The 22729-nt window shown below is 39.0% G+C and overlaps 1 protein-coding gene across 2 annotated transcripts in view; it reads left to right on the top strand.

Moving 5' to 3' along the window:
• CPQ (carboxypeptidase Q) overlaps positions 1-22729 on the top strand; it is a 414103-nt gene that overhangs the window by 67210 nt on the left and 324164 nt on the right. For both annotated transcript variants that reach the window (XM_063450306.1, XM_063450307.1), the window contains exon 3: positions 14863-15070. In XM_063450306.1, coding sequence (XP_063306376.1) covers positions 14863-15070 — 208 coding nt within the window. The remainder of the gene's footprint in view (positions 1-14862; positions 15071-22729) is intronic.

Here is a 22729-nt window from a genome sequence, read left to right as displayed (position 1 = left end):
GAGTGTATAACACATCCAAAGATCACTCACATCGGTTTGGTGAAACAGGAATGCCACTGAGGTAAAGTTTTGACCGGCCGAACAAAAGGCACTAGCCCAAAACAGTTCCATGGAAATAGGTGTCCTAGACGGTTTCTGTTCGGGGGTTCCTGTGTGAACACCATGCACTGGATTCTCTAAGTTTCATGGTACGAATGCTCCCTCTGTTTTGTAGTTCATATCCCCAACTCACATAGTTGGTCAGGAAGTAGAACAGGGGTGCTCTAATCTTTACCTGGGTTCATGCGAGTGCCGGAAAGAGTTTCAGGCACTTGATGACCAAGTGCCGCTGCCCACGTTCAGGAGACAAGATGGCCACCATTCTTTTGTCAACCATGTGGATTCGGTTATACGAAACCCACCCAGGGGAAGCATTCATTTATAAGTTCTCTTGTGATTTAACACTTAAATTGCTTGTGTGAATGTTGAAATGGGGTACACAGGTGGTCCTTGTTCGGGAGATGAATGGAGGGAGTTCATATATAACAACTCCCGAATGGGAAAGGGAAAAAACACACGAAAGGGGCAAAACATATGAAATTGGCGGTAGGTTCCCGGTACAGCTACTATTACATTAATATTGCCAAGTCTATTCAGTCGATATTTTGTCCCCAACCGAACCAGTCTGAGACTCCCCAAGCTGTCCGGGCGATGTTCTTGTTAACTAGCTGACCGTTAAATAGTTAACCGCATCTGTGACAAAACCAGAAATAAACCCACAAAATACCAACAATAACCCCAAATCACTCCTCTATAGGATGGTGGGCAGGAAATTGCATCACCAGGATCCCTCATCCGTACTCTCCTGTGGTCTGGTGAGTTTTTCAAATCTTTACCGATCCCAGGTGCCTCGATCCAACAACGTATGCTTTGGTTTCCATGCCAACTGCTCAAGGCAGCAGTCATGAACCCCTCTCATTTCTCACTCTGGAGGTTGGTCTTTCTTGTACCCTGCCAAGCATAAACCATCCACTAGTGTCACCAGTTGGTTTACTCTACCATTTTATTTAGTTGACTTCAAGCAGTGATTGAATGTTGAAAGTTACGCTCAGAATCATTAATAGGAGATTGCAAAACATTTCTTGCCAAATAATCTTTGCTATTCAGGAAGGCCAATTTCTTGCAATGTAATGATGCCATTAATATATAACTTCCAAATATGAGCATTCGATATTGGTGATATAGTGGAAATTTGTTTTGGAATTTTCAATGTATTTGTCCACATCTCTCCTCGACAAATATTATGCACATTGGAAATGCTAAGTATTTAGCAGCATTTACACAGTTAATTTTATAGTAAATATTGTTATATATTGGATAGATTGAGTACTTTACATTCTATCCTATCATTTTTGTCACTGATAAAATCTGATTTCACAGTCCATGCTGTGTTAAAATGAAATACACATGACAGCTCTGCAAACCCATGGGAGGAAGATACAGTGTAATGTATCCCTATGACTCCACGCTCAAATGTTACAATACAAGCTCGCTGGGACAGGAATCAACCATGCCTCTAAATCCCTCAACGAAACTGTCCAATATATAGAAATATACAAGCAGCCTCACTGCCAGAGGAACTAATTGGATGCATCCTGAGTCTGTTCTTTTATTCATCATGTCTGCAGCTTAATAAAACCTAACATTTTGCTCACTTGCCAGAACGCACAGTAATATTTATTTATTTGACATTTGCCACGTAGTGCCCTTATCCAGCATTTAATTGGAGGTAAAGGGGATCCAGAGAATGTGATGTATAATATGCACACAGGTACGCAAGTAACGGGAAGCCATATCTGTGAGATTCTGACCTAGCATTTGTTACACTTGTATATATCCTTATGACATTCTGTTTGTTGTTTCTGTATTTTGACATACTTGTCTGTTCGTACTATAAATGTCTCATCTGTTTAGTTAGACCTTCTTGCTTGTAGTTCTATTTGGAAACTCTGTGCCTTTATCTGTGCCTAGAAAGAAAATGTCAAAATTGTTCCTCTTACAGATTAAGAAAAAAATATACAAATTCTAAATAGAATTTGAAAATATTAAAATTGATTTGGCTGGCATCTAATTAGAGGTCGTGGACATGAAAAATTACAGCTCCCAGCAACTCTTTTACAACATTTGGGCTTCCTGGATTGAATAACAAACTCTGCTCTCAAATTCCACTGGAAGCTTTTCCTTTCTCCTTTCTTTTTCCCCTTTTCCATTTGTATATTGTTTGATGATCTAGTGCCTTCATTTACTACCCAACGTAAATACCACTTGGTTAAACCATTCAGGACAGGTAGTTAGGCGATTCAGCTGACATCATGATGGTTCTTGTATCGCATATGATGAAGATGAGTTTTTTTTTTTTTTTTCTAAAATAAAGATTACAAAAGAATAAACAAACACATCAAGCCATCTACATGCCAATACCATTATAGCAGTCCATAAATAAGTTGAATGTAAGCGGTAGAGAACTTTATTTTAAATAAATATTATATATAAGGAAACAAATGAGAAAATGCTGATGTTTATTTGCTTTATATTCATTTTTAAATAAAACAAAACACTCTAAGAACCATAACTGCTACTCTTATTGTAGTGGTTTTAGTAGATAGATGATGTCCCTTTTCTTAGACAATATAAAACACTGCCATTTCTGACAAATGGTCTTGTTTATATTTGACCCACAACTCTGACTCTAGCAAATGACAGGGTGAGAGACCGTCACTAAAGCCATTTCTTCCTTACATATATTTTATATTTGAAGGTCGTCATTTTCCACAAGGGAAACGACGTTAAATGCTGCTGATGCTTCTCTATGAGAAGAAGAGAATTGGCAGATTGTGCTAATTGCCATGCACGTGCCATGAGTCCTCAGTGCTAGTCTGTGAGCAGCATCTGAATGGACAAATGTCATCCGGATTGATGACTTCACCAGAGGAGGATTTATTGCTGCAAAGAGATTGTCCCAGCGCTTGTAACAGGTAAGTATAATTGTGATTTTTAGTATTTAATATTTTCAGTACTAAAGCTAAAAAGAAAAACCCCAAAAAACCCAGGAGGGGCAATAATCAAACCTTAAAAGGGACACGTCTAAATTGTATTCATTTATTTTAAATTACAGTGTTCGTGTAATGTTTATTTTCCTAATTTTTGTTGATCACTCCGACATGACTCCTATATGGGTTACTGAGGAAGTGAAATGAGGTACACAATGTCAGTAATAGAATCTGTATCTATACAAAGTATAGAATTGCAAAGGTTTTTTGCAATTTCAAGTATTGGATTAACATACTCAAAATCCCTCCAGAAACCATATTTCCATATAACAAACCAGCCAAATCACGACAGTACTGCCTGACAGATCTTCTAACATAAATCACTGCAAACTGTAAATAGAAACTAGCAGGCGTAAATCTCACCGGAGACCCAGCGGCAAAAGTATGCAGCTTGTATAACAGGTGAGAAATTGAAACGGAGATGCATTTCCCACTTCGCTCTGCCTTATGAAAGTAATCAACTGAGATACACTTTTCTTACCTCTCTCTGGGCTGACTGCTTCTTTACAGAAGGAAATGTCAATGAAAACTCTATATTATGTGGGAATCCATCAGAAAAATGAGCAAATAACTTAAGATAAATTTGCTGTATGTTCCCCACGAAAAGTATAATGTCAGGTGAATACGAATGTCTTTGATTTGACAAAGCGGTGCATTTCGATAAAATTATTCAGTCGTTGTGGTTAACATTCTGTTATTAATGGTTTGTGGAGTTCTTTCCCTACTGAATTTAATGAAAGTCCTTATATTCTTCTGTTTAAGATGAAAATAATGTTATTTTGTTAACAGTCATAATTGGAATTTCTTCCATTTTATAGGTATCTGGTGAAAGAATGTCTGTTCTAATGCTTCTACCAGTAAATAAACAAGCACATTGGGAGATATACAATGATGTAGATTTATGATTGTGTCATTTTTATGAGACTCCTTGTATACCATCTATCGCATGTCTAGATACAACATGGGTACATTGCATTCAATAATTATGTAGTCCAAAATATTCAAGGATTTCATACGAATTTTCTGCAATTTGGCCATTTGTCTTTCGAATGGTATGTCATCTTTCAAATATAAATGAAACGAAAGGAAAAACTAATTGCTTGTTGGACGAAATTTCATCCATGCAATTTATTTGTTCGATTGTTGATTTCAATGAGGGAGCAACTGGCTTGTGGATCCCTCCTTGTAATATTTATATCCCTCTTTGCCCCCTCTTATCCTTGCCTATGGGGGTCAATATGACCCTTATATTAGTATAAGGAAGGAAAAATCCTCCTTTATGCCCTTACCTGTTGTGCCGGGTCCTGATTTATTTTTATAGTTGCAATGGGCTTGATGACTTTTTTTATTTGGCCTTTTTGGGGGGCTGAAAACAAGATAGAAGAAAAAAAGTCATCTAATATTAAGTAAAAATAATTTAATTTACCGTTATTAAGTTTATTGGCTCTCCCTTACTATTATCACTGTGAGGTAGATAGGTAGTGTATTTTAGGGGAGGTGACTAGATGCTTTGGAACACCTAGTAATGGAGGAGGGGTTTAATATAACTAGCATTCACCACTGCCAATGGGTAGGGGTTAGGGGGGACAACAATTGGTACACCCCCCTTTATTATTTCGAATCCTGACCCACCACCATGTACCACTATGTACCCTTGTTCATTTTATTAATAGCCCCACCAGTCCTAGACCTGTCCCTGGTCCAAATTTATTGGATTAGCAACTGGGCAGCAATATCTGACATGCCCCTACTCACACTGTGGTGGTTAGGAGTTAAAGGGAGGATTTAATCTTCGTTATTTACTAATACGGATTTTTTACTTCAGATTAGAAAAGGTGTCTGAAAGGCCACAATTATGAAAAGGAAGGGCTTTTCATAATTGTGGTCTTTCAGTTTTAGTAGATAGCTCCTAATTTTGTTACATGAGGAGGCTTCATATTTTGCTTAAGTCTCTATTACTTAAGCTCCACAGCAGCACAGTTTAACATAGAAACCATGAGAACCAATCAAAAACGAGTAATACAGTATAAGACTCTCCAAGCCACTCCCCCTCTTTCTTTGCTGCTCCGCACCAGTACAGGTCAGAGTGTCACTAGCTCCAACATTTGTGTTTTTCTGTGGTATTAATTAATTTTACTTAATTCTACTTATTTTGTACTTAATTCACATGCATTGGTATCATTTTATAATCTCAGGGTGACTTTTTCTGCACATTTTTACTTCATAACTTTAATTATTTCAGTTCATTTCTTGCTTTTCACTGTAATTTCCTTATTCTATTCCTACTTTTGCTTTATTTCTTTCAGTTTATTCCTGTATATTTCTTTTGGTTTTATCACTGGGACCTCAGCAGTCTTTAATAAGACTGCTCTGAGTTTTGGGCTCAAACCTTGGGAGCTTTTATATAATTACATTACTTATTATACACTGTTACAGACAGTATTACTCCATTATTAGGGGTGAATAGTGATGTCGCGAACATAAAATTTTCCGTTCGCGAACGGCGAACGCGAACTTCCGCAAATGTTCGTGAACGGGCGAACCGTCATAGACTTCAATAGGCAGGTGAATTTTAAAACCCACAGGGACTCTTTCTGGCCACAATAGTGATGGAAAAGTTGTTTCAAGGGGACTAACACCTGGACTGTGGCATGCCGGAGGGGCATCCATGGCAAAACTCCCATGGAAAATTACATAGTTGATGCAGAGTCTGGTTTTAATCCATAAAGGGCATAAATCGCCTAACATTCCTAAATTGTTTGGAATAACGTGCTTTAAAACATCAGGTATGATGTTGTATCGATCAGGTAGTGTAAGGGTTACGCCCGCTTCACAGTGACAGACCAAACTCCCCATTTAACGCACCACAAACAACCGCAAACAGTCCATTTGCACAACCGCAAACTCCCCATTTGCACAAGGTTGGATACCAAGCTAGCCATGTCCCGTTCCTTGTCCTCACTGATGTCATTGAAGGTCTCTTCCTCCACCCAGCCACGTACAACACCAAGGGTCCCCGAAAGGTGACAACAAGCCCCCTGTATTTTTTTTTTTAAATTTACACTACTGTTACACCAGATATGAGTTGCACTGGTGTGACACTGCCCTGGCAGGCCCTGAAACGCACACGTGTGAAGGAAACTGACTGCTATTATTTCACAGTCAAAAAAGTTTTTTTTTTTTAAATGCAAGCTATTGTGACACCAGATATGAGTGGTGGCACTGGGCAAGTGGGCACAGTATACGCTGTGAGCCTGACACACAGACGCTTGCAGACAACTAACTGCTATTCAATCCATTACCGTGAAAAAAATAAATAAAAAAAAAAGAATGCAGCTTCAGAATTAATCTAAATTGTATGCTGTCTAGGAGGTGGGAGGGTCTGCTGCTGATTGACTGGAATGTGTCTGCTGACTGTGAGGTACAGGGTCAAAGTTGACTCAATGATGACGGATAGGGGGCGGACCGAACATCGAATATGTTCGCCGTCCGTGGCGAACGCGAACAAGCTATGTTCGCCAGCGAACCGTTCGGGCCACTAGACTCTAAAGACACAAATACGATTGAGGCTCCCCGATCTGAAGATTCGGAAGACTCTGAGTCCTCAAAAGTGGGACACCACCAGCTGCGCAAACGCCACTAAAAAGGGGATGGCGCTGAGCCTAAGAACAGTAAGGGTAAGGCTCCGGGTAGACACCGTAAACAACCAGAGCCTAAGGAAAATTTTACTAACCATCCAGCTCATCCTTTGGAGATATTAGATGAATGGCAGGCGGATTACTCAGATACTGATGAAGAGACCGGTTGGCCAGAAACGACACCCAATTTACTCATGATGCAACATCAGACATCCACGATCCTCTGAATGGTCCCTACCAAATCACTTGGCTTAATATATTTTTGGATTCGGAGACCTCTAGACCAGGAGGTCCAAAAAAGATTAAAGGTGGAATGCCCCAGACCATTCCTTCTGGATAAGGTCACCATGACCCCGGAATTCTGGCCGCGATCCCAATAAGGGTGCTAAACACAGCTTGCGACTTACGCAAGGAGATCGTTTAGCCAGAATATTAATGATGGCAGTCGAAGCTCTCTCTCAGGAACTAACTTTAGACCTGTCCACAATTGGGGACTGTGCTCTACGCTCCATTTGCCTGCTGGGAAATGCAAATGCGTCTTTATGTACAAAGCGAAGGAAAGCGGTTCTACCCTGCATTGACAGCAAATTGTCTGATCTAAGAGCGAAAGAGCTTGGTCCCTTGGCCAACAGCCTATTATTTGGAAAGTCTTTTTTGTAAAAGAGCTACACAAACATATTAATCTCTACACTAATCTCTCTATGAGGAGAGTATTTCACCAACACCCTTCCCGGGTTTTTGCCAGGGCTAGCCGTTAAAGGGGTCAAACTGCCAGCCGCTTGTGGCCTACCAGCAACAGTAGGCCACAATCCCACTCTCCATTATTCTTCCCAAGTTACCACCCACATGGCTCCTTCAGTCATAGATTAGATCATGGCAGAGGAAGTAGGGCCCAAGGTCGCATGAGACTACCTACGGGTGAGAAATGTTCATCGGAAATGTTTTCTTATCTTTGCCATGCAGGCAGATTGTCTCGGGTGGACGAGGCTGTCGTCCGACACTTGGGTTTTGAATACGGTGAGGGGTTACTCAATTGTGTTTCATTCTCTGCCTTATCAACCAGACCATCCGTACCCTACGCCCACTTTAAAAGAACATGAGCTTCGATCCCTACTAGCCAAAGGGGCGATAAAAACTTTGGAAGACGACAAGGGATTTTTCAGTTCAGTTTTTCTGGTCCACAGGAAGTCAGGGGAATATCGCCCTGTCATAAATTAACGATGGCAGAACTCCTTCGTTGTCTACAGACACTTCAAAATGGTAGGTATCCACCTCTTTGAGACGTCCTTCACCCAGGGGACTGGTTTACCTGCCTCGACCTAAAGGACGCATACCTGTCAATTCCTGTGGACATTTCCTCTGGAACGGCTGACCTTTCCAATATACATGCCTACCATTTGGCCTCTGCTCAGACCCATGGTGTTTCACCAAGCTCCTGAAAATCACGGCATGCCTATGAGTAAGGGGTATTCGCTGCATTATTTATCTAGATGATCTCTTACTTTTCTGCAGTGATGTCTCTAGACTATGATCTCAGACACAATTTACGATCTACTTACTAGAGTCCTTGGGTTTCGTGGTTTCGTCCTTGGGAAATCTGCACTCACTCCTTCCCATGTGGTTCAGTTTCTGGGTTTCGATATCGACGCTCCCAAGTGCATCCTGTACCTCCCTCAATCAAAATTTTAGCAATCCGGAAGGCACTCCGCAGGACGTTCTTCAGCTGGCTTCCAGACCTAGAATGTTCAGTGGTGGACGCTTTTCTCCAGGAGTTGCCAGTACATGGAGCGTATGCTTTCCCTCTTTTTGTGATGATCTCCAGAGTCTTACTGCTATTCTGCAGACATCAGGTCAAACTGATATTACTGACTCCATTGTGGCATGGCCAAACATGGTTCCTGGATCTCCTAGACCTCTCCTGCAAGGACCCACTCCTTGTTCGAACATTCCCAGATCTTCTACTCACAGGGTCACCCTCACCCCATGGTATTAGACGTCCCTCTTCACTTGGGGTCTTGGACTCTTTCAGTGGTACCTGGAACATCAGAGGACTATTGCAGACAACAAATAACCTCTTCTGGGACTCGTGGGCCCCTGGAACTGTAAAATGCTATCTTGCTGCCTGGAAATCTTGGTGTACTTGGTGTATGGAACTGGACTCCGATCCCCTCACAGCTCCTCTTCCCTTCATCCTGAATTACCTTTCACACCTGTTCGATTTGGGATGCTCTTACCGCTCTATCAACCTGGTACGTTCAGCCATTTTGGTGGCACATTTCTCACTATAGGGCTCTCCACTCGGGCAGGACCCCCTGGTATGCAGACTACTTAGAGGCATCAAGCTGGCTTGACCTCCTGCACTTAAATATACTCTCCTCTGGGATGTGAATAGAATCCTCAGATTTCTACTGGATTGGCACAAGAACGAAAATCTTTTCCTTCGCCAGGTATCAGCAAAGTTTACACTATTATGTCTAGTCTCCTTTCGCCGAGTATCGGACATTAGAGCTTTCGACTGTGATGGATGCACCTTCTCCTTGGAAGGAGTTTCATTCTTCATCTCCAGATGCACAAAATTAGATTTGTCCACAGCCTTTTACCCATAGTTCAGGGACTTCCTGAAACTCTATGTGGCTTTGGCCCTCTCAAGATACGCTGATATTACCTTGTCTCTATGTTTTGCTCGCGGAGGTCAACTCCTGATTTCCTATGTCCGCCCTCATGGCCCCGTCTCTTCTACCCCGTCAACTCATTGGATCACATAGTTACTCTCCCTGGCGGGTATCGATCCCTCATTCGGAGCCCATTCGGTCAGAGGGGCTGCGGCTTCAGGAGCCTTCAGAGCGGGTGCGTCCCTCTAGGACATCCTCTGTTCTACAGATTGGTCTAGGGAACGGACCTTTCATCATTTCTATTTCCGGTCATTGTCACATGCTTCTCTCACTTTATTGTCTGGGCATTAAAACCGCAAAATATGAAGCCTCCTGTCATTTAATAAAATTGTAGATTATGTTCGCTTTAGTGTACCTATAATCTTAATTTTAATAATGACAGGATGCAAATATTTTCCCACCCGGGTTCTTTTCCCAGGCCTAGTTGTTTTCTGCTCAGGTAAGTCAGTATGCACAATTATGGATGTTCTCAATTGGTTCTTCTCCACTTGATTGTTTAGATTCATGTTTTTTTGTTTCCTTACATTGATTTATGATCCAACTGTTTTCTTCACCTGGGGATTTTAGATTGATAGCAAGTTAGCTTACATTTGCTTAAAAGCCACAGTCTACTATGAATGTTATGGACTGGTATCTATATCCGGGTTTGCATTCTCTTAGTAGTCTACTTCACAAGATTAATCCCTGTTGTTGACTCTGCTCTCTCGTGTCAGTTTAAAGTTGACATCAGTTGCCAAGCTTGAAGACCTTGGTTCCAGTTTAGATTCATCTCATTGTCTTGGTCGGTTATTTTCATTGAATTTGCAGCTCGAACGAGGGGGAGTGGCTTGGAGAGCCGAGTCTTATACTGTATTACTCATTTTTGATTGGTTCTCACTGTTTCTATGTTAAACTGTGCTGCTGTGGAGCTTAAGTAAAGTGAGACTAAAGCAAAATATTTGCCTCCTGTCATTAGTAAAATTAAGATTAAGGGTACTCTAAAGCTAACATAATCTACAATCATTGTGTGGGATTGCGTAAGGATACCAAAAAGGAGCTATCTACTACACTGCTTCCTAATTGGGTTCTAGTAAACAGCTGTGGCCAGCAGCACGGATCGGAATTTCATTTGTCCAAATGAAATTCTGAAACTAACATAATGGCTGAATTAATCCAAAAATGAATGAGCCAAAATAAACAAAAATAAACAAAAATTTCAGCGGTGCCTAAGTCTATTCACTTATGTGTGAATTCTTGCAAGTTCAAAGTAAATGTAAAATGTTCAGCCAATATCGTGTCAAACTGAAAACATAGTCCTCATTGTGCACATAAAGTGACTACATCGAAGGTGCCAGTTATTCAGAATACTGAAAAGTGATTGAAACTGTTTCAAAAGATTATTGAAATTGAATTTAATTTTTGCTCCCCTAATTTATGGTCATCATGATCTGTTCTGGTAACAACTCATACATTATGTCAAAATGAGATCAATGCATTGTCAACTAATGCTTATACACTTTGATGTGAGTGGTTTTATAAATGGTATTTTAACTGCTGCATCTAGTCATTTTATTGATGTCTGTAACACTGTATGTAGTTTTTCAATGTGACATGTTTTAATAAGAGTAAAATTATCTCACAATGTTAAAGAACATTTTTTATTAACAATGTAATTTTCATATAAAATACCACCACGAAAACAATGAAGATACATTTTAAAGTAAAGAGTGTTTCTTTAATTTCTATATGTGGAAGCCTACTTGGATTGATGAAGGTGTTAAGAGATAATAAACAGTTTCATACTTTAACACTTGAACAGTTTCACGATTTACTACCTGCCCCAGTTGAGAGTATTATTATAATTTTTTTTTTATCTCAATGCAGCATATTTTAATTAGTTCGCCACATACACATACAAAAAAAATCACCCCTAGAGATAGTTTTACACTGTATCATGCTACAAATGGACATTTTCAAACTGCAGGAAAGATTTACTCTGTACATTGAGTAATGGCTTTGTTTAGTATGAATAGGCATACATTGATAAAAAATGCTAACAGGGTTATTTACCACAGGGAAAGTTCTAAGTGAATTCCAAATTTAAGATCAAAATATCCCAACTGGACAAATTCTTAATTTCAATTTATTTTTGCCTTACATTTGAAATTCACTTTAGATTCTCACTTTGGTGAATAACTCAGTATTATTAGTATTAATAATGCAGTGTTTTTTTGGGGGGTTTTTTTTACCAGGAAGAATATAAGATCTTTTGTTCATTTTAAAATATCATTGCTACAAGTGTTGTCAAATAATCACTTAATCATTTTTTTTTAATGAGTTGCTGGATGATGTGCCTGCAACACAGAAGTTCGAACAGTATAGTTGGTGCAACAAGAGTGATTGCAATAACAACCTAGTACACAAAAACAGTGTTTAATATTTTAAGGCACATAATGTTTGCTGTTTTTTAATTTATTATTATTATTTATTATTAATGCATCTTTTGTGATAGTTATGTGTTAGAACAGGGGTTCCCAAGCCGTAGTACACGTACCCCGAGGGTTAGAATCCAGTGGCCCCCCCCCCCCAAAAAAAACGGTAATGATGGTCCTGCCTGTGCAACCGCAGGGGGAAGTTTCACGGTGGCCGAGGCACTAAGGGCCTCCGATGGACTCTGCGGCACTGGGCCCCTTCTAATCTGCAGGGAGAGCTGGGAGGAAGAGGGATCTTGAAAAATACCTATTGAGTGGTTAAAATGTTGTTATACATTCTACCAATAAATCTGTCTATAATTGGAACCTTGAGTGCCTGGACTATTTCCTATCTACCAGTCAAATGATTAAATTCTGGTCTGCCTCAGATGAGTCATTGTGTAATTTTGTGTGTCTGTATCTGTATGTCAGTGTTTGTATCTTTGTGTCTTTGCATCTGCATATGTGTCATTGTCTACATCTGTATGTGTGTTAGTGTTTGTATCTTTGGATCTGCACCTGTGTCAGTGTGAGTATCTGTGTGTCTGTGTATCTGCATGTGTGTCATTGTGTGTGTCTGCATCTGCATGTGTGTCAGTGTGTCTATGTGCACTTTGAGAGGCATGGTAAGCCTGCGGGAGTCTGGAGCAGAGAAAAATGTATACATTTGAAATATCAGCAACTATATTAGTAAAAAAAATAATTAAATTTATGAAATCAAGGAGTACGCAAGTAAGGAGTTAGAACATATATCTAAATAGGGAATATTCAATCATCGATATTCAATCATCAATATTCAATCATGAAACCATGCAAGTGTCTTGTTATTACTAATGATGTCTATATTGCCTTTTGTGCCCCTTATATGTGATTTATTGATCCTTGTATTTACCTTAGGTCTTTTGTATAAATGTAATCAGTGCAATCCCCAATTATATGTACCAATAGGCTTTCCACAAATCCATATATTTATTAGATAACCATATACACCATTCCCGTGTGTGTGTTTTCCCCTCATTGTGTGGTCTATATCTCCATTTATAAACTTATCAAGCGTTGCCTATTACTATATACTTATATTTCGGGACTGACTATCTCTTTGTCCACCATATAGTTTTATGAAAGCTAGTTATTCTCATACAATGCAACAAAAACAAAAAATATGAGAACTCGGAGAGTGGACAAAAACCGAGGGAAACTCAGTAGCTTGCCCTTCAGTTTATCCCTTGTAAATCACTTGTGCCATTACAGAAAGCACACATTCCGAATCATATCATACTGATCTTACCCATAAGGGCAGTCCAGACCCAAAATGCCAGCAAGTTATATTTGCACAAGAGATACAGAAACCTAGAATGATCATTTCAGCCTTCTTTTAGCCTCGTCAATGAAGTGTAGCTGATACCCCTCTAGACACAGTGAGCACGGGGTCCATGTCTGGATTACCCTTTTAACTTCGGGAAAGCCAAGTTAATGCATTGCAACAGAAACAGAAAATATGAGAATGGACAAAAGCTTAGAGAAACTCAATAGCTTGTCCTTCGGTAAATCCCCGCTCAGATCTAAAAATAGTTTTTGCTCGCTTGTGCCATTACAGAGAGAACATATTTCAGGGAAATGTGCATCACTCATTCAGAGAGAACTTGCTGACATTTTGGTTATGGACTGCCCTTATGGGTGGGAGTACTCTGATAAGCCCTGGAACTGGTTCGCTCTGTAATAGCACAAGTGAGCAAAAACTATTTTGAGAATTGAGCAGGGTTTTTATCGAAGGGCAACCTACTGAGTTCCTCTAAGCTTTTTGTCTGTTCAGAGTCATCATATTCTTTGTTTTTATTCTTATACATTATTAACGTGGAATGGCCTCACTTTTTACGATACAGAAATCAATAATGCGAGGGTTGACACTAGTATTTAGATTAATATTATTTCTTGTCATGTTTTGATTGTTCTACTGGAAAATACTGCAAAGGTAGAACAAAATAGTAATTTATTTTTCTTGTTTTTAGTGTTGCTAGATATTTTTCTTCTTTATGGAATTATTTCCCTATAACCTCAATTATTCCTTGAATGTTGTGTTGATTGAGTTCACTGTTCCTTTTACCCTTAAATACAAGAATTCTATTAAAGCACTTTCTGAGGTCATTGGCATGAAGAGAGTTTCGAATTGTGTCATTGATTAGACAAATGTTTATAACCTGTGGTCAGAATGCAAGATTCATAGCAATTAATGCAGTCCATTATATTATATAACCAAGCTAGATATCGTAGATGTGATAAAACAGTAGTACTTTTGTTTTAAGTTACAAGGTTTCAATGCTCAATTATATTGTTTTGTCTACATCAATGGGTGACTCCAAGCACCATGACCAATTCAGTGATTTGTAGTGACTATGATGTCTGGAGTCTGTATGTGCTTAGATTCAGATGTAACTCCACCTCCAATGGCATCATTAACCAACCCGAACTAGAGTTCCACAATGGCTTATACTAATTATACGCATATTGGCGCCTAATTCTGTACCATGGTTACAAGGGTTACTATAACAAAAAAAGCCAAACCGTGTTTTAATAAACACTGTTTATGTTTAAAATAATCCTTTATTATGAAGACACGTAATATTGATGATGAATCTTGCGATGCCAGATGTTTGGAAACAATATTTCCAATAAGGTTTCCCTATGATGGAGGAAGAATACGCATTTTTGGGCAATGTGGTGGAGGTGTTCCAAGGTTTTCCATAACTGGAACACAAGAACTTGTGGTGTCTCTATTGTGTTTTAATGGCATATATACTCACATCCTCGTGTTGGCTGTTACCAGTATTTAATGTCATACAAAGTACTATTTTACTGAACAAAACAAAACCCCCAAAAAACAAAGGCATTCATAATAAAAAAGCAGCTTAGTATTTCATTACAGAAGAAGTCACCATGTTTTTGTTCTTTGTTTATTTGCTGGAGGATTAGAAAAGAACGTTGATGACATATTTCTCTTTCATTATATTTCCAGGTATATCCGCTGAAGTCATTGTAGTGTCGTCTTTCACTGAACTTCACAGCAGAGCCAAGGAGGCTAAAGGGAAAATTGTTGTTTACAATCAGCCATTTGTTAGCTATGGAGAAACTGTGCAGTACAGAGCATATGGTGCATCAGAAGCTGCTAAAGTTGGTGCAGTGGCATCTTTGATCAGATCAATAACACCGTTTTCTATTTATAGGTAAGATGCAAATTTAGTTTTATACGCACAATGCAATTACTTTTGGAGCTGTCATAGAAACATAGAATGGGACGGCAGATAAGAACAATTTGGCCCATCTAGGCTTCTCAATTTTCTAGATACTTTAATTAGTCCCTGGCCTTATCTTATAGCTAGGATAGCCTAATGCCTATCCCACGCATGCTTAAACTCCTTCACTGTGTTAACCTCTACCACTTTAGCTGGAAGGCTATTCCATGCCTCCACTACCCTCTCAGTAAAGTAATACTTACTGATATTATTTTTAAACCTTTGCCCCTCTTATTTAAGACTACGTCCTCTTGTTGTGGTTGTTTTTCTTTAAAATATAGTCTCCTCCTTTACTGTGTTGATTCCCTTTATGTATGTAAATGTTTCTATCATATCCCCCTGTCTCGTCTTTCCTCCAAGCTATACATGATCCTTTAGGTCACTCAAACCAGGCCGCCCTCCATACAGCAGTGCTGCGCCGCCTGAGGCTTGCCACAGCGGGGACTCCGGGCACAGGGATCTGGCGCCCCCTGCTAAGGTGCACCCTAGGCGGCTGCCTAGGTCGCCTTACAGGTGGCGCCGGCCCTGGCTACTAGACAAGCTAGAAGGAAATTTCAAGTTTGCACAAACCTATTGAGAGACAACCATATTGCCTATAGATGGGGGTTTCCAGCAGCCTTGATTATCCATATGAATGGTTAATTTCCCCAAGAGAGGGTGTTTATATAACCTCCTGAGTGAGCAGAATGTTGATGTGGCATTCATTCAGGAATCTCATAGACCCTACAAAGCAGTGGAAAGATTCCCTTTGCTATTTTTTTTTTTTTAATTCTGAAGGAGGAATAAAAAAAAAGAGGGGTAGCCCTAATATTCTCTGGCAAACTAAAAGTTGAAGTGATTTTTTAGGAGAAGAATCCTAATGGGTAATATCGAATTCTCATAGTTAAAATAAATGACATTCTATACACTTTAATTAACTTGTATGCTTCCAACACTTCCCCTCTCAGAATTATAAGCAATTTAATCTCCAAAATCGATACTATCGCAATGGGTACTCTGATATTAGGTGGCGATTTTAACTGGGTCCCTAACCCCAGCATAGGTAGGAGCCAGGCAAAAATATATTATGGCAAAATGCATTGTACGACTTTTGGCGAGTGTATAACCCTACAGTTAAAGATTATACTTTCTATTCTCACACTCACCACCAATATTTGCGAATAGATTTGTTCGTAACTAGTAACTCCCTACCTCTGATAGAAAGCTTTGGTATAGGCCCAATCACTTGGTCAGACCATGCTCCTCTGATAATGTGTATGAAAAATAATACTCAATACAAAATAAGATCCAAATGGAGACTAAATGATGGCCTCTTGAAGGCGGGAGAAAATTTTGATTTACTGTTTGAGGAAGCTCAAACGACAATGGGGAGGTATCGGAAGTGACCCTCTGGGCATCTTTCAAGTGTAATGAGAGAACTGTTTATTAAACTGGGCTCCTCCATTAAAAGAAACTCAAGAGAGAACTTGAAGCAACTGTATATAAGATTGTCAGACATCGAAAGGCAACATAAAATAATTTAGGCGACAATGTATTGTCAGAACGTAGGACAATTAGACCGCAAATTAGCAACCTGACATTGGAAAAAATTAACAAAAATATACTCCTTGCTAAACAGAAATGGTATTATAGCAACAACATAATTGGTAAATCTTTAAACAATAAATTAAAACATAAATGCAAGTCAGAAATAATAAAAAAAGAATTTGACAGTCATACATCTGTCACCACAAGACATCTCTCTAAAGCTTTCCAAGATTATTATTTTAAGCTGTATAATTTGGGTTTAAATAGAAAATCTACTCCACAAATTAAATCCTTTTTGGCTAAAATTATGCTTCCAAAGATAACAAAGGAGGAGTTAGATATTCTGAACAGTCCAGTATCTTTGAGGGAGATAAATGAGGTAATTGAAACTCTCAAACCAAATAAAGCTCTGGGGCCAGATGGCTTCACATCTCTTTTTTATCAAAAATTGAAAGACATAGTGACTCCAATATTACTGAGGGTATTTTCTATCCTTCATTCCAGAGGAATATCTTCAGGCCTCCATTCTCCCAATACCAAAAGAAGGTAAAGACCCCATCAAAACCTCAAACTACAGGCCCATCTCCCTGATGAACTTGGATGTCAAGATCTATTCAAAAGTCCTTTCTAATCGTCTTTAGGAAATAATTCCTTCTCTAATCCATGGCGGTCAGGCCGGGTTCGTCAGAGACAGAGGAGTTACAGATAACATTAACAGAGTCATGAATCTAATCCCTAGAATCAATGAAAAAAACTCTAAAGTCGCCTTTTTGGCTATAGGTGCTGAAAAGGCATTTGATAGGTTGGATTGGCAGCTTATGAATATGGTACTACAACAATTTGGTATCATGGGTAGTTTCAGAGATAGCATCATGTCCTTATTTACTTATCCATCGGCAAAGGTAATTGGTCCGGAAATGGAATCAGAATACATTCATATCAAGAACGGAAAACGGCAGGGTTTCCCATTGGCACCCATGCTCTATATTCTGGCTATGGAACCCTTAGCGGCTCTAATTAGACAAAAATAAGTAGTACAGGGCGTCTGTGTCGGCCAAACAGAGCATAAGATCATCCTATTTGCCGATGACTCCCTTCTGACTCTGTCGAACCCCCTTGAGTCCATACCAGCAGTGTTGAAATTGATGACGGAATATGGTGAATTTTCCAACTTTAACATAATTAAGACACAGATATTGATATTTTAGCTTAATATTAAAGAGAGGACTCAGATTAGGGTCTGTAATGAGTTTAATTGGGATCGTAGATTCACAGACTATTTGGGGGTGAAGATCACTCAATCATTTGAAGACTTGATCAGCATAAACTACATAAAGCTTTTAGAGGATTTTAGATCGTATTTTAAGAAATGGAGCAGGGTTGAATTATCTTGGATAGGTAGGATAGAATCAACAAAAGCTTATCTATCTAATCCCAAAGTAAATGTATCTACTCAGAACAATCCCACTGAGAGTTATATATAAAATCTTGAGTTGTTTTAAGTAGCTATCTCTAAGTTTATTTGGGCCAGCATGAAACCTAGAATTTCCCCCAGAAATCTTAAGAAATCAGGGGGGAATAGAGACCTGGGATTTCCAGATGGACATGCGTTAATGAAGTCTGTATGCTATCCCACTACTTAGCTTGGGATAAAAATAATAACAATACCAACTTATGGAAGGAAATTGAAACCCAAGAGTTTAAAGCCAATTTTCTGTATGATTGTTTCTGGATAGATGAGAGATGCCCTTTAGACAAAATTACAAAAAATCCCATTATTAAGGCGATTTTGAGTAAGGTTAAAACCATAAGGAAAACATTTAAACAAATAAATGGAATCACCCTATCATCTCCACTAGAATTAATGGAAATTGTTGTAAAAGATTCGGATTTGAGCAGTTGGAGAAGATGTGGTATTAACCAGCTTTTGAATATCTGCTCCAAGGGCAGTTTAATTCCCTTCCAAAAGCTATTTATCTACTAAACAAATTCTAGATCATAATGATATAATTGATTTCCTAGAGATCCACAGCCCTCAGAAAAGAATATCCTGCTCACTTAAATTCCTCAGTATCAATGATACCTTTGTGAAAGAGTCTCCAATATTGAAATGGGAAGTACATTTTAAGAAAACATTTGAGTTACACACTTGGAAACAGGGTATCAAACTGGTCAAAAGGGTATACACTGTGTAAATCTGATTGAGACATACTATAAAGTATTATGCAGGTGGTACATGGTTCAAACTAATTAAGATGTGTACTGACCAATGCTGGAGATGTAGCAACGCAAAAGGATCCCATCTCCATATTTGGTGGGAGTGCTCGGTGTTAGACATTATGAAAAACAACCTAAAGACTTATTTTTGAAATTTTGGGGGAAGAGACATTACTGTCTCTGCAGCTTTTTCTTCTTCACTTAAACCTTCCCCAAATGGATAAACCCTTATCTAATTTCATGATCCATATTATGCTGGCAGCAAAAATATGCATCCCCAGAAATTGGAAAAAGCAAGGGTATCAAAACTGGTACAAATCACCAGTGCTCTATGGAGAAAGGGTTTTCCTTGATGAATAACCAACTGGATCTATAAAAAAGAATATGGGGACAATGCTTAACATCTTCTTTACTAATATGGTTTAGAAACTATAATTAAGATCCTTTATTGGGAATTATGTTTAATTGAATTTAAGGACAAATCGTGGTCCATCACCTTCCTACCCCATGCCAGAATGAATAATGTATGAATAATGTATGAAGAATGAATGAAGTTGGAATGACTGGTGATTGAATTGGAAAATTCTTCTGATGTATTGTGATTGCTGCTAAAATACAGGGAGTGCAGAATTATTAGGCAAATAAGTATTTTGACCACATCATCCTCTTTATGCATGTTGTCTTACTCCAAGCTGTATAGGCTCGAAAGCCTACTACCAATTAAGCATATTAGGTGATGTGCATCTCTGTAATGAGAAGGGGTGTGGTCTAATGACATCAACACCCTATATCAGGTATGCATAATTATTAGGCAACTTCCTTTCCTTTGGCAAAATGGGTCAAAAGAAGGACTTGACAGGCTCAAAAATAGTGAGATATCTTGCAGAGGGATGCAGCACTCTTAAAATTGCAAAGCTTCTGAAGCGTGATCATCGAACAATCAAGCGTTTCATTCAAAATAGTCAACAGGGTCGCAAGAAGCGTGTGGAGAAACCAAGGCGCAAAATAACTGCCCATGAACTGAGAAAAGTCAAGCGTGCAGCTGCCAAGATGCCACTTGCCACCAGTTTGGCCATATTTCAGAGCTGCAACATCACTGGAGTGCCCAAAAGCACAAGGTGTGCAATACTCAGAGACATGGCCATGGTAAGAAAGGCTGAAAGACGACCACCACTGAACAAGACACACAAGCTGAAACGTCAAGACTGGGCCAAGAAATATCTCAAGACTGATTTTTCTAAGGTTTTATGGACTGATGAAATGAGAGCGAGTCTTGATGGGACAGATGGATGGGCCCGTGGCTGGATTGGTAAAGGGCAGAGAGCTCCAGTCCGACTCAGACGCCAGCAAGGTGGAGTACTGGTTTGGTCTGGTATCATCAAAGATGAGCTTGTGGGGCCTTTTCGGGTTGAGGATGGAGTCAAGCTCAACTCCCAGTCCTACTGCCAGTTTCTGGAAGACACCTTCTTCAAGCAGTGGTACAGGAAGAAGTCTGCATCCTTCAAGAAAAACATGATTTTCATGCAGGACAATGCTCCATCACACGCGTCCAAGTACTCCACAGCGTGGCTGACAAGAAAGGGTATAAAAGAAGAAAATCTAATGACATGGCCTCCTTGTTCACCTGATCTGAACCCCATTGAGAACCTGTGGTCCATCATCAAATGTGAGATTTACAAGGAGGGAAAACAGTACACCTCTCTGACCAGTGTCTGGGAGGCTGTGGTTGCTTCTGCACGCAATGTTGATGGTGAACAGATCAAAACACTGACAGAATCCATGGATGGCAGGCTTTTGAGTGTCCTTGCAAAGAAAGGTGACTATATTGGTCACTAATTTGTTTTTGTTTTGTTTTTGAATGTCAGAAATGTATATTTGTGAATGTTGAGATGTTATATTGGTTTCACTGGTAAAAATAAATAATTGAAATGGGTATATATTTGTTTTTTGTTAAGTTGCCTAATAATTATGCACAGTAATAGTCACCTGCACACACAGATATCCCCCTAAAATAGCTAAAACTAAAAACAAACTAAAAACATTCAGCTTTGATATTAATGAGTTTTTTGGGTTCATTGAGAACATGGTTGTTGTTCAATAATAAAATTAATCCTCAAAAATACAACTTGCCTAATAATTCTGCACTCCCTGTATATATACTTATATTAATGTCAATCTTTGTTTCTATACTCTATATGCATCAGAATAAAGATGATATAATAAAAAAGTTTTGCACAACTTCACCATTTGAACTGAGTCTCCTGATAAAATGAAGGCCTTTAGCATTTAATGAAAATATTGTCAAGATCAAATGTTAGTGTATTGATATTAAGATGCACACTATAGTTTTTTTTACTCATACAGGATGTAGTTAAGATGCATACTATCGTTTTTTTTTTTTTTTTTTTTTTTTTTTTTTAACTCATACAGGATGTAGTAGGAGAAACTACCCCAACAGCTAATTCCATCTGTGCAAAGTTAGTTTTACATTGTGGTGGCAATAAAATGTAATTGTGCTAATGCAATAAAACATAAAAGGAAAAAGGAAACAAACTCCTTTACAAAAGCCAGAATCTGTAGAGATTTGTGGAATACATAGCCCTCAGTGTAGAGGGTCAGGTGGGTAAACCTCTCAAGGGTTCACAAAGAAGATTACAAGGTTTTTTGGACTTTCCATACCTTGGCTTTGAATTTACTAACCCTTGCTGGATGTTAGGTCTATTCCTTAACAATCTTTCTCTAATAACCAGCTATGTTTTAGAGATGTTATTTACACATTGATTTGTAGTAATAAGAATTATAACGAACAGAACTGTAATATAGTCCTTTCAGAATGTACTTGAGAGAACCTGATGTGTTAGTAGATAAAGAGCACCTGGATCTTTTAGCACACTCATTTGCCCTTGGACGCCTTATGCCAGGTTTTTTCTTCTTGGCTTGGTGAGTGAAGAGGTGATGCGAAGATGGGTGGTGGAAGAAGTACATCCTACACCTGGAGGATATTGTAACTGTCATCTGTGTTCATAATGGTATTGATTAGTCTGTTATGTTGGACCAGTAATATAGTGGTCAAGCTTCACCTGTATGGGATATGTGCATTGCATATAGCTTGGGGTGCAATTCCCTCTGCTTGGCCATGGTGTTTAAGGAGAGGTCTGTTGTATGCCTTGGAACTTGTCAGGTGAGTTTGGGACTTCTCTGGCTGCTCTCATCAGTTGATCTTTATCAGAGTAAAAATGTACTCTTGTTATAATGCCCACGAGGATTTCCGTAGCTATCCGTTTCAGTTATTATTATTGCTACAGGTACTATAGTCTTGGTCTGTTATTATTATTATTATTATTAAGTTGAGACACTTTGGAGTCCAATGCAGCACATACATCAGCGAAAGAGTCGCTCTGATAATTTATTCAACCTTTTCCTCCAAATGGAGTTGTCTGTTCCTCTATATAGCCTGGATATCTTGCCTTTTATCCACTGCTATTAGCTGAAAACCTGTGATCAATGTAGTTTTAAGGGTATCTAGAGTATACTTTATAGAGCTGTCTGTGGGTTTGAGATCATAGTGATGTCACTACAGCCTGAGCTGAATATTGGCAACAAGATTATGGGTGAGAGGGCGCCATCTTGTGCCTGGGTCTACAGGGAGGACAAAGCCCCAATATTTAAGTTTACCGGTTTGGTTTTAGATTTATTTTGGTCATTCCACTTGCCATTTCTTATGCCCAGGGTGTTATCGTGATGTTGTTTCATACAGAAGAGTATACTGCTGTGTGCTATTTGCTATATATTGCCATGGCAGCAAGAAGCCGAAGCTTCACGCGCCCATCACCATTAACAGTCAGG

The sequence above is a fragment of the Pelobates fuscus genome, chromosome 4 (assembly GCF_036172605.1).
Source record: "Pelobates fuscus isolate aPelFus1 chromosome 4, aPelFus1.pri, whole genome shotgun sequence".
Taxonomy (NCBI): Eukaryota; Metazoa; Chordata; class Amphibia; order Anura; family Pelobatidae; genus Pelobates; species Pelobates fuscus.
Note: the sequence above shows the minus strand (reverse complement) of the source record. Positions and strands in the feature narration are given on the sequence as shown.